We start from the raw sequence: 18,022 nt of genomic DNA, 5'->3' as shown, positions 1-18,022 counted from the left end.
GTCACTCCAAAGCCTTCTCTTTTCCAGGCTGAACAACTCCAGGAAAGCTCTCAACCTTTCCTCGTGGGAGAGCTGCTCCATCCCTCTGATCATCTTGGTGGCCTCCGATAAACTCGCTCCAACAGGTCCATGTCCTTCCTGCGCTGGGGACCTTTTTCCTTTCCTTTCCTTTGCGGCTCGGCACTGCCGGCTCCAGGTACCCGCCGGTCCGGGGGGGTATCCAGCCCGGGGGTTCTTTCCCTCAGGGCGGCCCGGGGGGGATCCAGCTCGTCTCCCTTTCCCTCAGGGCGGCCTGGGGGGGGATCCAGCCCGGCTCCCTTTCCCTCAGGACGGCCCGGGGGGATTCAGCCCGGCTCCCTTTCCCTCAGGGCGGCAGGACCCAGCCCGACTCCCTTTCCCTCAGGGCGGCCCGCGGGCCCCGCCGCCGCCGGAGCCCCGCCCGCCCGGCGGAGGCGGAGCCGCGCAGGACTCGGAGCCGCCGCTGCTGCCGGAACAGCCGCCGCCCGCCCGGGGCCATGGAGGAGTTTCACCCCCACAACGACGAGGTAGGGGCTGCCACCTCTGAGGGCGCGGGGGCTGTGCCGGGACCCTGGGCCAGCCTGGAGCCGAGCGGCGCTGCCCCGCGGCTGCGGCTGCGGCTGCCACCGGCCTGCCCAGTGCCGGGGATGGACGTTCCCTCCGGGAAGGGGCCGCGGTGCCGGGCGCTGTCAGACCGCGGCCATTTTTCCCTGGGAAGCCCCCCCAGTTTCCCTGGAAAACCCCGACCTCCCCCCATTTCACTGGGGAAAAGCCAACAAGTGCCGGGCCGGGTCAGCGCCGCGGGCCGGTCCTGCCAACCCGGCCGGTCCTGCCGGCCCTGCCTCCCCAGGGCACCGCTTCGGGGCTCTGGCCACCAGTTTTCATTAAAAAAAAAAAACAACAACAAAACCTAACTTAAACATTTATGCCCTTGAGGTTTCTGCCCCTGCCCGAGTGATTGAAATTCATGGCTAGGAAGAGGCAGGCGGCACGACGGCACGTGCCGTGTTCCCTTTGGAATCCAAGCCAAGTGCCGATGAGTAGGAATGAGTAGGAAATAGGAGGAATTAAAACTTGAAAGCTTTTCCTGCACTCGGGAAAGATATTTGGGTAATATCTGTGTAATGACTGTGCAAACTAGTCTCTTTTATACTAGGGTTACAAGTATATGGAAGCAAGATGTAACCTGCATGCTACTAGGTCCGTGACACCCGTAAAAACACAGATTAAGACCCAGAATAAAAGATTTGTCATTTAATTTTTCTTGGAGAATATTTCCCATGGCAAGCATAGACAGCGGTGGGATTCAGTCGTTGCAGAAACTGTAAGTTGAACCAAGCTTACCGAGGCCTGAGCTTTTTGTCCTCAGTCAAACATCACTGGCAAAGCAATACTAAATAACATATTCATGGAGCTGGGGCAAAAAGTAAGATTTTTAGAATTGTAGTAACAGACCACAATGGAAATAACCAGACACAAGGCCTAATCATTATGTGTTCCTTAGAGTAAAACTGTATAATTGGTTTACATTTCTGCCAGAAATAATAATATTTAACTTTTATTACAGATGATCTTCAATGCTGATGAGGCCCACAACATAGTTAAGGAGGTAGGTTTAAACAGCTGTATTTCAAAGAAATTCTTTGCCTTATCTTACCTTGCAGTATAGTGAAAGCATTTATTTTCATTGACCATCCCACATAAATTCAACCTTATATGAAAGTATTATTTTTATCAAATAAAGACAGAGTGTAATTTGGAGCTTCTTTAGCTTTCATCTAATTGCTGTCTTCAGCTACTTGAAGAGGAGAGGGTAGATGAGAGGAGAGCCAAATTTACATTGCAGTGGAAAGAGGAGGCATGGCAGTCACAAGTTACAAGGAAAATTCACCAATTTTTTGCCCCTTTATCCAGCTAGAGAGAAGCTAATAACTACAGAGATTGCAGAGAGACCTTGTGGAGTATCCATTCTTAGAGATTTTTAAAACTTGACAAGGCCTTGGACAATATAATCAGACTTGGAATTTAGCCTTGGCTTGTGTGGGAGGTTGTACTACATGAGCTCATTGTTTTTTTACAGAGAAAGAGCAGGCTAACAAGTGAGTCTGAGTTAACTCACCCTGATGGTCTGAGTTACATACCTAGTAACTAGAGAGTGATTAATGAAGAGCCTGTGGCTTACAGGTTTTGCAGGGAAGCAACATTTTGAGAAAGGAATTCCTGGAGTGGCTCTGCATGCCTTTTTCCACCTGCCCTGTAAGGAGGGGAAAGGACTGTACCTTTGAAGCTGCCACAGTACACAACAGCAAGCTCTTGGATGTCAGATAAACGACAATTCAACCCTTTATGTAACTGTCCCTGCCTTGTAAAGCCAAATACGGTATGAGACAGACTCCAGACACTGGGAGTAAAGCCAAATGTTTCTGCCTCTGATTGGAAGCTTAACCAGAGCTCTAGCGCTGGGTACGTTTCTAGAAGGACCAAAATCCCTGAGGGGTCTTGTCCCTCTCCTGTCTTTTATTGTGTTTTGTGGATGTTTGTTTCCATTGACTCCTTTGACCAGCTTTATACACTGTGGTCAGAACTAATTTGGCTTTTCAAAATCTGGGGCATAAGGCTCTTACACAGCCTAGCAGTGGGTGGTTAGTGCATGGGATTCATCTTACTGAATCAGAGGAGAACAGAGTTTTATTTTACTTACCTTTTTCAGATGTGTGTTTCTTAGCCGGGTTTCTCAATTTTAAAAAGTATCAATCAGCACGTAATTCTGAATTTCTTAGGAGCAGGGAATGCAATTTAAGAGTTACAATTAGTGAGAAGGCTTTCTGTTCAATCGTTTTTAGTTTAGGCAAGGGTTGGCTAATCTGTAGCTGCTAATTTTCAAGCAGCTCAGATATTTCTTGTGCTGCAAGATACAATCTCTGAGTATCTCCCATATCTTCCTCATCTTTTGAGCTGGGGTGGGTATTTCACTATTGTTGCTCTGTCTCTGAAGATTTTGGAATTTTGCTCACAGGCTCTGAAAGGTTGGCCAGCCCAAGCTGATACTATTGATTGGAGTTGTACCATTTCCATTACAGTAGCTTCTGGAAGCCAAGCTGGAGTAGGCAGTCATTAGGAACAGCGGGATGTGTTAGTACGTTCACCGGTCAATAGATACTTGGTACTTAAAGCATATGGCTAAAGTCTTTCCTGCAAGAAATGTTTAGTTAGGGCCTCTTTTTTATTCGTGTAATATTGTAGTAAATGTGTACTAAAAATAAGTTTCCAAGAAGGGTCATTTTACTTCCCATTCAGCAACTGATACCTGATGATCTCAAGTGATTTAAAATAATCTAATTTACAGAAAAGATTCTTCAGACTATGTGAAACATTTTGAACCTTTACATTTTGAAATATGTTTACTGTAACTATTTTTTTCTCTGTTTTAGTGCATAGAAAGTGTTTTAGGCAAGGCAGATTATAATCACAACAAAGTCAACCAGTGGACTGCTGCTATAGTGGAACAGTCGCTGACACATCTGGTGAAACTGGGAAAAACATACAAGTACATAGGTAAGTACAAGCAGTTGTGCTTGTACCACATGCAGTCACAATAAAGAATTGCTGAAAAGTTCATGTGAATGCAGTGCTATACTCAATAGAAAGTTTTAAACTGTAAGCAAAGCAGAGCAGATACCTGAACTCTTCTGTTATATAGATTTTTAGTAATACCTCGTGGTAAAGCTGTGGAGGTTTTACCTGGGCTGAACATGCTGGTGGCTCTTAATACAGATTATATGTTACATGGTCTTTTCTGATTATTCAGCAAGCCCAAAACAATGATATCAAGTTTTTGGTATCAGTTCAGGAAATAATTGCTATCTTAAATAAAAATATCAGTTGGATTAAGCTTCCTATAAATACAAAGATTTGGAAGACTTTAGTCCTATATGCTGTCATGTCCTATTGTATTTATATATATGTGGAAGGGAAATTGAAATAAGTAGAAGTTTAACCCACTTTGGTCCTTTTGTGGAGTGTAGTGTTTGCACTCAGTTCTGTTTTGAAAGTCTTGCATTCAGATTGTCTCTGATTTTATGACCATTGCAAGTCAGTCTAGAAATGCTGCATGTTACTAGTGTGTGGTTTCAGAGAGCAGGCAACAAATATTTTTGGGAAACAACTCTCCAAAGTGTGACTTCTGCTGTACCTGTGAGGACAGCACCTGCAGTCCTGTTCCAAGGTGCACATGACACAAGCCATATCTAAGAAGTTTAAAAGATAAAAATCATAATCCTATTAGCAAGCATTTTGTTAAAGCTGCTGTGTTAATCATGAAATGAATAACAAGTTCTGGAGGAAAATACCAGGGGCGAGGGGGTTGTCAAAATCAGTTTTGACTTAGCTGAATGCCACATGCCAGCCATTTGAAAATGTAATACAGGCTTGAGTTCAGAAGTACTGAATGATTCACCTCTTCTGCTTTTATAATTAATTCCTTAATTTTATGACGGCACCTTGCAGTTACCTGTGCGGTGATGCAGAGGAGTGGAGCTGGTCTTCACACAGCAAGCTCATGCTTCTGGGATACTACAACTGATGGTAAGTTTCTCCATCCAAATAGAGAATTTGTAGTAAAAGAAACATTGCTTCTTGCTCAGCTGTAACACTTGTGTTGAACATTTTCAGGAGTGGCTGTAAAAGCGGCAGCTTTCAGAATTAGCTGCTTGTTTACAATCTCAGCAGAAATGTTACCAGTCAGTGCCTGCACTGAGAGTGATTGCTTTTTAAATTATGAGAAGCAGGAATAGAAATGCCTTCCATTCTGAAACAAGAATCAAAGCATTTAATCCTTGTCAGTAACCATAGACTGGTTGAAGAGGCAGTAAAATGTTCACAGTAAATACAAGTGGTTAGTCCTAAACATATCTGCCTGGCTGCTATGAGGAGGAGAGCAGAGCTTGGTGGAAAATAGCAATAGTTTGACTAACAACATGTGTTTCATCTGTTTAACTGTCAACCAGGCTTTGGATGCATGATATTGTTTCAAAATTAGTTCTAAATACTTTTTTTTTTCCCCCAGGTTCAGAATATCAGGGGGAAACAATATTAAAATAGTCTTTTGTCTGTCACAGATTCAGAAAGGTCTTTTTAGAAGAGGGTGCCAAGGTTTAACGTTAAAGCAGAGAGGGCATCAAAAAGTTAACCAAAGTTAAAAAAAATTGTAAAATGAAGTTAAGTAAACAAGTACAGTTTAATCTTCATGCTTCCTTGGCTTGTAAGGTATTGATACAATAGAAGAGGAAAAATTACAGAAAGTAAATACAGTAGAATGTATTTGATCCAGTGTTTTTTTTTCTGATTTCTTGTTTGATTATCTTGCCAGTTTCAGTTTGGGATTTTTAAGGATTTTTGCAAGTTCAACTTTTAAAGAGAGATACTGAAATGATGTTTTACTAAAAACTGTCTTAAGCATACAAGGCTCATGTTAGGTAGCAAACAATGTACAAATCAATGAAAATGTTTTGAGGAGTATAGTCTCTTTATAGGCAAGATGACATAATATTATTTACCTTATATCACAGCTGAAATATTCATACTAATTTGACATAATTTACACTGTGATAAAGTGAATGTAGTAAAGACACTGGAATTCTATTTTTCATTTTGTAATAATCTTTTCTAGGAACCTGCACAGTGAGATGGGAAAACCGAACAATGAACTGCATTGTCAATGTGTTTGCTGTTGCTATTATCCTGTAGCTGACTGGAAGATAAAGATAAGCAACACCGAAGCCTTTAAAAAAAAATAATTATCCAAACGTATGGCTAAATGTTTCAAACTATTATTTTTTTCTGTATGAGGAGCATACAGAAGTTCTCTACAGAGAGCATACAGTCTAAGCCAGTTCTCATAGATTAATTATCTGACAGCTAGCAAAAAAATTTAATTTATATATATATATGTATCTATCTAAAGAGAAAGTTTTAGTAATTTAAATATTCAGAAGTATGTTAATGAGAAGATGCCACAAAGATTAATACAATTTATGTCAAAGCTAATATCAAAGATACTTTATTCAAGAAGAACAAAACACATCAAATCCAAGGAAATGTCAAAGGGCAAGCAAGACCTCTCAGGATCATGGTGCATTTGGGAACAAATTACAAACACAATTCAGAGTGAATATATTATGAACAATACTGGTTCTTCATGTTTGATTAAACAAAGGTGACTTTCACTTTGAATGCTGGTGCTTGTGAAATTTCACGAGCATCATGTTTTGATCAAGCATGAACATTTACACTGACATTAAATCCAGTTAAGCTTTTCCCCCTGGAGGCAGAGGAGGACTTTGCTGGGTGAAATATACCTAGTCCTAGCAGAGTTCTAATTTGTCTTCAAGGGAAGAGCATAATATTTGTTAGCAATTCAGGGAAACATGCTGGAGATCTGACACCAGCCCTTAATTCATCGTTTATAAATCCAAAAACATTCTGAAGGTACTTAAATTTGATTTTATTCCACGATTGTGGAATTTGTGACGAGCACTTTATTGATTCCTCATGCAGTAGCCAGGAGCTAGGGCAGTAAGACTGGACCCACATCACTCCAAGTAGGATTAAACTGTTTGTTGAGAAGGCACACACATTTCTAGAGGCTCTTGTTTGCTTTGAAAGCATTTATCAGAGTAACATATCTGTTGTTTATAGGAGTGTTTCCTAGGTTCCCTAAGTCTAGAATTGGATCTTAGTCCAATGAAATGATACTGTTAAGTTTTGAGCACTAAGAGTTCCCCTCCTTTAAAGATTTATGCAAGTTCTTAACTTTGCTCATCTGATGAGTCTTAACTTGAAATATTCCATGTGGAAGAAAAACATTTGCACACACGGAACTATTTGCCGGATTGGGGCCTACATTTTTGTTCATCAATGCACAAATTATATGATAAAGAGATGTATTGATACCAAAAATGCCTGAGTGCTGCCACTAAGTGGCAGCTGCATTAAGTTGTTTTCTCAGATGCTGCTTATGAACAGAATTTTTTCTTTGTAACTGTATGTCTTTGGAAGAGACTGGTAACTATCTAACAGCTACTGTAAGGCTGTTTTGGATTTCAAGAAATGAATATTAAAGCACTACTACACAGTTCTGTTTGATTTGGGGTTTTTTTTTCAGGTAATTTACTATTAGGGCATGTAACAAATGTCCTGTACAAAGAACAAGCTACAAAATATTGCTTAAGTTGTGTGTACATACAACTAGTATGACACTACAGAAGGAACATGTGTATATGTAATTCATAGTACTGTTCAAAATATCTTGCTTTGCAGACAAATAGAGTTCTGCTTTTACCTGAGTGCAAGTAAAATTAGGACTGTATTACTGCATTGGCCTAACAGTGTAGTGTGAAAATGTGTGTGTTATGTCCTACTGACCTTCAAATGTAGAATTATTAAACACTATTTGGGCTGGGACAAATTTCTGAACTATGTGCCAGCATCCAAGAGCTGAGATGTGGAACTGACAAAAATGCAGAAGTTTCAGTGATATTTGGGATTGTGCAAAGTGGAAAAAAATACATGGGGTAGCAACTGGAAAAAGGTTTGGTACAGTTAATACAGTTTAGGAAGTGGGTGTGTAAAAATAGCTGTGGCTTTTATCCCCATTTAATGTGCATTCAGTTGCCATGGTCAGAAGAAATATTCCACATAGCACTTGTAATCTCATTTGGTATTTTTGTTTTACTTGAAAACAAGATGCGCTGAGTAAGACTATCAGTTTAATGAGGCTTGGTGAAGGTCCTGCTGCAGAAGAACCCTGGAAAATACTGCTTAATTCTAGGACTGCTTCATTTTAATTTATACCAAAAAAATAAAGTTTTGCCTTAGTTGTATATTTGCCTTGTGTTCTTGATCAGTATATATAGGAACTGAGAAAAATATTCCTCTTGCTTTCCTTCACTTGTATACAATAGTGAGAACTTGGAAAACACATTGAAGCTGTGTGTATGTTTTAGAGACAAAACCTTGTCAAAGGCTTGTTCCCAGACTAATTTCTTACACCTTGTCTACTCAGACCTCTTCCTCTTACCACGTGTGTTGATGCAAGTTAAAGTTTTGTTACTATAGAAAGATTATTATGAAATACTGGAAAAAGTATTTTCATTCTGTGTCATATCCTAGGGAACTTAATTTCTTTCCCATCTTTCCCCATCCTCCGTGGGTACAAACAGCTACTTGTATTTAATGTAATTCTCCAAACAAATGCTGAACACCATCAGCTGCTTTTCCAAGTAGTTTGTTTTCAAGGATAAAGCTATGAATTGCAGAATATTAAAGCCCACAACAACATTTCATTAGGTTTTTTATCAATACAATATTTTCTTAGTTGTTGCAATCAGGAGAATGAGTTATCATTAACAATGGAAATTTTTTTAATGGGACAGAAGAGTTTGCATATATATATGCAGCCCATATACATATATGGAGATATATGTTCCCATATATGATTTCATGAAGAAAGACACCTGTTATTCTTCCCATGCAGATTTTGTTAATCTAGAGAAAAGTGAAAGGGACAGTAAGGGACTGGATTTGTTACTTTTCCATTTCATTGCCTGCCTGGTGTCTGTCAGTAACGCGTTACCTTTCTGATGACTCTCTTCCCATTACACTCAACTTGATCAATGAAGAAAATACAGATCCTGGTATGTTCAATTTAGATTCATGCAATCTAAAACACTTCACAGAAGACACTGAAATCCGAGCTTGTAGCCAGCTGAAGTGGAGTTGGGCATGAATGTCAGCACACTGATATTTTAAATACACCATAAAAGAAAACATTAACCACTGTATACATCAGTACAGTAGCTGCCATTTAGAGAAAGATGGAGTTTGTTCTAACACAGACAGCAGATCCTGTAGTGAACAATTCTTACCTGATCATTGGGATGTGCCTTTCTGCCTCCTGTACAGTTTGACCAGGTCACTTTGGTTCCATTTAATTTGGAGAAGGATTTTTTTTAGCACAGTCACGGTGTGACACAAGTACAGAGTCAGACTACACCCCCATCAGAATATCCTGAGCCAGGAAGTCCTGTCTGTGTGCCTGCAGGACACTGCCAGCAAAAAGCCAGCCCTGGTTTGTCTCTCAGGGAGTATCCAAGCTCAGATGTGATACTCTGTAAATGCAGCAATAAACCCAGTTGCAAAGTGGCTCCAAAGGTGTGCAGTCACATCTACATTATGTTTCGTGTGAGCTGCTCTGACCTATTGGGTCTATGCCAGATAAGGGGTCTGTGGATATTGGTTTGTAGATGGAATGGTTTCTGTCCTCCCCCTGCTCAATGGAAGGCTGCAGCCAAACACCACATGACCACTGAGGGAGATTTTTCTACTCTGAAGAATCTAAATCACCATTGAGTAACTGGAGGTTTTAGCTCACATGTTTGTTCCATCAAGCATCTGTTTTCAAGCGCAGGAATCATGTGACAGCAGCTTTATTTGTTACATAAAAGTTTTCTAAAAAGAAACAGGGTTGTGCTGAAGTGACAGCTGCAAACACCCCTTAATGCCCATCCCACTGTCTGACCTAAAATGACTTGGAAAGGGGAATCAGGGTTACAGACACACCTCACTGGTCATTACTGTTTGTGTCAGGCACTTACAGTCACTCTCATGCAAAGGAGCTACCCAGGCCACAGAGCACAAGTGCCTGAAGCAAAACGGACGGTAGGGCAAGTTTTGTGGTGACACTACCATTTTAAATAGACATTTTTACCAAATCTTTAAGTTAATGACAGAATTTGTCATCCACCTGGGTAAAACTAGAGGTTGGAGGAAAGAGGAATGAATGAAATTAAGTCCTTATTTGACAGAAAGAAGTGTGATCTTTCTGTATAACTTATCACGCACTCATATATTTCTAAATATGGTCATCCCTTTTTATTTATCCATTTCCCTAACAATTTTGAGTCATACGTAGACAATTTTGTTCATTTATAATTCCATCTCTTTTTGCTTATTTCCACTTCAGCAACATCTAGGTATGAAAACAAGGGCTCCAACAGCGTTCATACAAACAAATATCCTGTCCAGAGATAATACAATTTAGCATTTAGATATTAGCCAGCAGAAGGCAGAATTGGGAGGGCTAGGTAATAGCAAGGCTATGACTGCCTTTATTGGTACTCACAGTACCCTGCTTGAGGCTGTCATGACTTGATCCAACCTCAGTCAGTAAATTTGGGGGCTTTTAGAGTGGCTGTTGAAAGTTGTCTGACCAAATCATACCAGAATCTACTGCAGCGTTTCAAGTGACGTCATTTGTTAGTTTGAAATGTCTTCGAGTTTGAAATGTGTTCAAGATTATGTAATGACCTCACAAATGAATACTGTGATAGCTATATAATATTCATGCCTCAGTTGAACAGGAAATTAATCTTAAACAAACTGTAGGCACAGCTGTAGCTAGGTGGTCTACTAATACTGTGAGCCAATTATAGTTGCCTATTTCATGGCACTCATTATACACGTCCCCTGAACGAAAATTGAAATGATTTTTTGTAGGGAACAACTTTGCAAAAGCTGGCTTTGGATGGGAAGGAATTGAGTAGCTTTAATTTAAGGTTTATTTCTGGATCAACTGGGGCTTAGGGATCAGTGCTGAGATCTTCCAAGCTCATCTCTTCGTAGCATTGCTTTGACATCATAAGCAACTTAAGCAGTTGCCTCAGGTGTGTGAGTCTGCCTGTGCAAAGTTTCGGCTTTATTTGAGTAACAACTGGAAAATACATGTTTTCCAGTTTGGGCTCCATGAATTGCTCCACATGAACAGACATCTCTGAACAGACAGTTCTGCTGCCACCGGGTGCAAGGGGCAGCTCCAGCAGGTGCCTGTGTGTGAGAGAGCCCGTCAGATACACTCACGAGCGGGGAGTCAGCCAAGGAGGAAATGCCCCCCTCTGTGGCCTTAAAAGTAGTTATAACAAGTAACAATAACTTTGTTACAAAACAGCGAGGGGCAGTTATGGTTATGCCGTTCCTCATGAAACCCGTGTTTTCTGTGAAATTGTCACAGCCTCCAAGGAACATGAGGCTGCAAACCACCTGGCTTTGCTGGCTGGCAGATACCCCACGGATGCTCTTCTTACTTCCCTGCTGGGAATTCCAGGCTCAGAGCAGCAGCTGCAGCTGTGAGCTGTGTGAGACAGTCACCTGCCCATCTTCCGGCTTGAGCTGTTTCTGTATTAGCTGTTGGACCCCATAAAAGTAATCTTTTTGTATGCATGCTTAACTCCATACATTACATACTTTTAATTTCAGTGTTGCTACTATTAAAAATACTTTCTCTTGAAAAGAGACACAGTAGTGGTACCTAGTGATACCGAACTTCGATGTTGCCGAATTAAAAATACAGTTGGTGTTATCTATTGCCAACTTCCTTCAATCTTGTAAAAATTTGCATGATGTTCTCTCTTTTATAAACCGAACTTGAAATTGAGAAAAGGAATGAAGAGAGTCAGTGTGAAGGGGCATGGAAAATATCAACAGCTGAAACAAACTGAAGAAAGAATAGAGCTCCAGATTTATTTTTTTTATTTTCCACATAGGTAGATTATTTAAATAAATGGCAAACTCCAAGTCGTAGAACCAACACTGAAATGCAGCTGAATTTACAGAACCTGGGCTCCATCTCTCCTTTTTTCAGTAATCCGTTTGTCCCATCAGCCCCTGTCTCATTTCTTTTGAAAAACAGATTAAACAAATAAACTGACTTGGAAACCTGGCTTATGAATTGCTCAAGTGGTAGCCACTGGAATATGTGATCTTGGTTCTCCGTGACAGTAACAGTAGTAGTACCAGTAGTAGTATTGTTATTCTAATAGTATTATTACTGTATCACCTACAAGCACTGAGTTGGAAACAATGCCCAGCTATGCTGGATGTTATTCAAACATAAAAGAAAAGCCCAGCTACAGCCTGAAAGCTGTTCAGTTTGACTGTAGAGAGAAAACTGAAATGGATGGACACAGACAGTCCTAGGAACACAAAGAGGTACTATTAGCCAGCCCAAAAATAGCAGTCCTAGAAAGGAATTTGAGCCCAATCATTGTCTCACAATGAGGACAGAGATAAAGGCAAGGTCACTGCTGAGCATGTTGTATTAGCAAAAAGTTGTTTCTATTAGTATTTTAAAAGATGAGAGTTTTCTTGAGTTGGGTGGAGAACAAGACAAACAAGGTGAGAGGTTCCCTTTGCAGCTTGTGGCATTTACAAGATATGCAAAGTCCTGGGTGACCTTTCCCATTGACACTTTCCTCTGCAGGAGTAAATACCTACCTGGCATGTAAGGCAGCAGTTTGCTCACCCCACCAGTATTTTCTCTGCTGATACCACTGCCTTGTGAGTTCACCAAATACAAAAGCTGTCCCCATTACCTGGCAATGAACAGTGTTTTCATCCACTGGTAGGGGGAGAAGGCTGTGGACGTTAGCTAAATAAGGAGGGAACATCTGTTACTTCTGAAGGGGAAGTGGCCAACTTAATGGGTTACAGCTTAGTCTTTAGAAATTACCTGAAAGTAACATGAGGACTTTCATAACATTCTTGGGTTTGGTGCTGGTTTCTGTTGCTTACATAAAAGCAACTGTGCCTGTTAAATTTTCCTAGTAGTAAGTTGCCTGTATCTATCACCCCCTCACTGTGTCTGAGAAATGCAGATTTTTTCATGCAGCATTAACAGTTGGGGGATGCTTTTTTCTTCTATCCAGTCTCACAAGCTAAGACTCGTATAGTATCTGTCATCATGTCAACCATATCCTGCATCAAAAGCAGCATGGCCAGCAGTTCAAAGGAGATGATTCTGCCCCTCTGCTGCGCTTTGGTGAGACCCTGCCTTGGAGCACCGCATCCAGCTCTGGGGTCCTCAGTACAGGAAGGACATAAAAATGTTGGAACAAGTCCAGAGGAGACCACCAAGATAATTAGAGGGATGGAGCACCTCTACCATGAGGAAAGGCTGAGAGATCTGGGATTGTTCAGCGTGGAAAATAGAAGGCTTCGAGGTGACCTAATTATGGCCTTCCAGTACCTGAAAGGAGCCCACAGGAAAGATGGAGAGGAACTATTTACAAGAGCGTGTAGTGACAGGACAAAAGGGAATGGCTTCAAACTGAAAGAGAGTAGGTTGAGATTAGTTATTAGGAAGAAATTCTTTACTGTGACGGTGGTGAGGCAGTGGGACAGGTTGCCCAAAGAAGCAGTGGATGCCCCATCCCTGTAAGTGTTCAAGGCCAGGTTGGATGGGGCTCTGATCAATCCGTCTAGTGGTAGGTGTCCCTGCCTGTGACAGAGGGTTGGAACTAGATGGTACTTGAGGTCCCTTTCCACCCAGGCCGTTCTGTGATTCTATGATATCTGCTTCCCTGATTACTACTGTTCCCTTTCATCCAGCTTTAAGATCCCCTTTCCAAATGTTGCTACAGAGATCTTATCTCAAATCTGTCACTGATACCTGTGCCCTGCTAACTGACAGTAAATCTTCCCACCAGCCTGGAAGGATTTAGAGTATACAGGTACTTATAGAGTACATCAGTGCATTAAGGGGCTTAAATAGGAAGAAGACTAATAGTCTTCTTGCAGGCTATCAACAAGGAAGAGTGAGAAATGCTGTAAGTGCACTGACGTATTGCAATACAATAATGTAATGCAATGCTCAGGCCAGCACTCATATCACTATGGTTACCCCAGAGAAGAGCTTGGGTTGTTCTCTAAGCAGTATTTTATTGCAACGTGTTGCTCTCCTTTACACACTGCTTTTATAATTATTTCTTTTGGCTTGTAGCATTAGGTTTTTGCTATCAAGTTCTTAGTTTATGCATTTGAGATGGACAACAGTGATGGACAATGATCCACATATTTACTTCACCATTTGCTGCCCTATTACAGTGGCAGTATCACACAAATTGTTAGCAAATGAGAGAAAGTTTCATAATTTTGAGGCAGAAGATAGCTGCTGAAGGTCTACAGGGTTCTTTTTCTGTGTCCTCAGGAGGATTTGCTCTAGAAAGTATTTCTCACAGTTTGTTGGTCTTTGCTGATTATTTCCTTGCTGCTATCCGAGCAAGGGTAAGGTCTCAGAGGGTTTGAGTGAATTCACCACCTGAAAACAGGCTTGAGCTAGCATTGGTTGTCACAGATGAAGGGGAAGTACAAGAAAAAAGCAGAGAGGGCGATAAAACCACAGCAGCAACTCCTTTGGTAGCTGTTCATGAGAACTAGACCAGCCTTGGGTCATCCTGCAGGGATATTCAGTTATGTCCTGGCTCTATGGCACTGTAAGGTAGAAATCTCTTTAGTCTATATTAGTGGAGAGTCTGTGATGTGAAACTGGACACTTGCTATGCCAAAATGTCCTACTATTAACAGCGGTATCGACAGCTACATTTTGCCCTATTAACTGAAAAGAGATAATGACAATTGCCTTGTCCAAGTTCTTCCCTATGCCATTTCTGCACCCAGGAAAACTCCACCTGAATTTTCTCAGTGCTCTCCATCATTCAAAGAGAAACCTTACAGAGACACAGAGCAGACCCCAGATTTTTGCATGGTCCACTCTAACTCACAGGAGTGTAAAAAGACAAAACCAGCATAAGAAGCATCTACACCTTACTTCAAAGGTGTCCAAAGTTATCTCTGCAATCCCTTTGTCCTGGAGACCATAAAACTTACACTGAATGGTATTTATATGTTTTCTGTTCTTAACACCAGTTGACCTACAAGTATAGAATAAAATAATCCAAAAGATTATTTGCAGGGGCCCTTGCTTTGTAAATTGTTTCCAGAATTATAAAACATCAGTTCCAAGGGATAGAGGTGGTCTGGCTCCCCCTTGGCAGGCCATTCTCTCCCTCCCTGTACAATAATGCTCAGCAAGGTAGATGAGTATTTGGGGGTTGTGAGTTTTTTGGCTATTTCTTTCATTTCCGAACACTGCAAATGAAATAGAGGGTCAAATGCAGGTATTTTTTTGCAGAATAAATGTATGTAATTCGACCCACGTGCTGAAAACCTAGAGTAGAGCAGCTCCTAAATTTCTTTCACTGCAGAATTTAAAATTAAAATCATTAAGCAGAAGAAGAAAATAATATGGGAGAGGATCAAAACAGTCCATTTTGGCAATGCAGAGGTCGCTACAGCCCTGGTCTGTTTGTAGTCACAGGGGAGGTTGCAGCAGAGTCATGTTACACAAAACGTGCACTACAGTGGTTGGAGCTCAGAGTGCCTCTTGTGCCTCTCCCTGAATTTGCATTGGGCACAAGCACTTACAACATTGGTAAAAAGACATGGGAGTCAGAGACTTTTAGGAAATTTGCAGAGCTTGGGAGCAGGAAGGAGTGGGTAAGTGAAGGGAGGACAGCAGCAATTAGTAGAAGAAATGGACAGAGAGAAATCCAGAGTAGCTTTCCAGGCAGAAATGCACCAGTTTGCCAGGCAGAAAAGTACCAGTGGAAAGGGAGGGAATGAGGCCAGCAGAGGTGCAAAATGGGACTGGAAAGCATTTGTAATCTTTAATCAAGTCTTTCAACACTTTTCCACTCTACTGTGATTAATTTAACTGCTAGTCTGAGCTGGTTTGTATGTAGTGAATGTAAATGAGACCAGTGGGTTGCTAAGGTCTGTATCAAATGCAAAATCAAATGTCTGGTTCATGACAAATAACTGCTCTGGCTTGTCTGTGGAACTGACACTGTTTTACATAGTCAGGCATGAGGATCTTGATCCTGCCAGCACTTACAAACATAGCATCTTCATGTATGCTCCTGACTTCCTTAGAGCATATATAACCATGTGTTTGGATGTCAGGGCTAACACTTGGCTCTGAATTCTACAAAAAACTCATTGTAAGATGAAAAAATATAATCAGTAAATATTAACTTGCTAAGAACACTCCAAAACAGAGCAAGATCCTCAGAAAAAGTGCCATAATGAGACATTAACATTCTTTCTTTTTTTTCTCCAAAAATTACTTGTGTTTCACAGGTAGCTTTTTTTTTCTGTTTCTAATTTAGTTTAACCCATCATTCGAGAACTGAAAGGCAGAAAATCCCCACACATCAGAGAAAGTCTTACAAGATTTCAGAGGGAAACCTATTTTGCAACCAGTGTGATTTCCCCACCATGATGGTGAGCAAGCAGAGTAGCATTTTTAGTGTAGGAAAACTTGTATTTCATTTGCCCATGTGCACACTTTGCAAGTAGGTACCAGAGAAGGAAGGAGGACTAGATGAGACCCAGTACAGGGTCTTGTTTGAGTACACTATCTGAGTATGGCCCAGTGCCACATCCTCTCCAAAGCCCCCTTCCACTTTCCAAAATCAAGATGAGGCCAATAGAAACCAGAGCTGTGCAGCACCCCAGAGGGTCATGATCTTTTTTAACTGTAAGGTTAATTACAACAGACTGGAGAGCAAGGATACTGATGAATTGATTAACTGCTTATTTTGGATGATACATATGGGAAGACGTAGAAAATATATAAGAAGGGAAGGAAAATATGCTAGGCTGAGGCCATAAGCGAGGCCAATTCTTCAGTCACTTTGAACTGAACTCATAATTCCTTCCCTTAGTTTAAATAGTTATTTTAATAGTCCAACAACTGTCTTTTCTTGCCCTCAGCAGATCATTTTTCATTTGAATAGTGAATTTTTTGGAACTGAAGGAGAGATCAGATGTCAATCACTTTGTAAACTCAGGTACAGCCCAAGTGTGTCACACAGACACACTTCAACAATGTGTGTCACACAGACTGCACTCCTTTCTGCACTGACAGTGTTTTACCTCTTTTAGAGTCATCCCTGCCCATGAGGCAGGGCTAGGACTGAAGGTTACTGTGAAAGGACAGTCTTACTGGGAGAGCTGCTTGTGTTGTTTAGATTCCACTGGAAATGGGGGTGATACTGGAGGGCTCCCAGAGACCCTGGTGGGTGTGGGCAGTGGCAGAGCTCTGCCAGAGCAAGCACAATAGCTCATTTACTTTGTCACCCAACAAATTAGGAACTTAATAAAGATGGAAGAGTTTTGTGGTGGCAATTGACCCTCGTCAATGAAACAAGGAGCTCCCTCAAGTCCTACCTTCAAGCATTCAGTGCCACTCCACTCATGCTGTTTCACCTTGGGGTCCACAGAACCAACCTTGAGACAGCCCTGCCTTTCAGAACACCCTGATGGTGCTACTGCAGCAGGGTCATGGTGCCAGATGGCCTTGGCTAAACTGCTGAGTACCATGTGCAGTTTCTCAAACAAAGGTGAGAGACCACCCTTTGTTTCCAGGGCAGGCCCTTTGGAGTCAAAAGAATCAGTTGACAGCAAAAGAATCAGTTTATTGTGAAAGTGATCCCTTTCCCTGCCACCAAGAAAATCCACAAACACGTGGAAGGAGGAAGTTTTCAGCAAGAGCCCTAACTGAAATCTGGTCAGATTGCAAGCAGTGGCATTTGGCCACAAAGGAGGACTGTCCTTTAGGCTCACCCGTAGCCCACTGCCCCGAGGACAAGCTAGTTTGGTTCTTATATTTGTATTTCAGTGCTCTCTGTTTCACTCATGTATCCTAGACATAAACAACCCTTCATATTCAGACCAGGACTGACAATGCATGGCTTGCTATTTTAGCAGGAATATAACAAACTTTTGAAAGAAACTGAGAAGCTCTCACTTGCTTTATATGTTTTAGGATGATGGTGATTTATTAACAAACATAGAATTACTTTTTCTGAGTTTCAGGTGACAAACAAACCCTGGTACAAGTGTGCCGCAGGTCAAGGAGTGTCATTGCAAACGACTGAGTAAGAAAAGATCCCTTTTAAGGACAAACATGGAAATGTTTAGAAAATTAATGGGTGAATTAAAATACACCCTTCCAAGACTCTTCATATGATAAATATGCTGTCTCCATTAGAACCCTTGTGATTCCTCTTTGCCCACTTTAAAAGAGTATAAAAGCCTGATCACATTTTCA

General features: G+C 41.3%; 1 protein-coding gene across 1 annotated transcript; it reads left to right on the top strand.

Moving 5' to 3' along the window:
• Positions 1-442: 442 nt before the first annotated feature.
• DYNLT3 (dynein light chain Tctex-type 3) lies at positions 443-7,491 on the top strand. The gene is made up of 5 exons (XM_027689127.1): positions 443-545; positions 1,586-1,627; positions 3,450-3,573; positions 4,525-4,602; positions 5,687-7,491. Exons 1-5 carry the CDS (start codon positions 516-518, stop codon positions 5,761-5,763), a joined length of 351 nt encoding a protein of 116 aa, XP_027544928.1. The 5' UTR covers positions 443-515; the 3' UTR covers positions 5,764-7,491.
• The last annotated feature ends 10,531 nt before the right edge of the window (positions 7,492-18,022 follow it).

The sequence above is a fragment of the Neopelma chrysocephalum genome, unplaced genomic scaffold, assembly GCF_003984885.1.
Source record: "Neopelma chrysocephalum unplaced genomic scaffold, ASM398488v2 Primary Assembly neopelma1_76, whole genome shotgun sequence".
Classification (NCBI taxonomy): Eukaryota; Metazoa; Chordata; class Aves; order Passeriformes; family Pipridae; genus Neopelma; species Neopelma chrysocephalum.
This window is presented reverse-complemented; position numbering and strand designations above follow the sequence as displayed.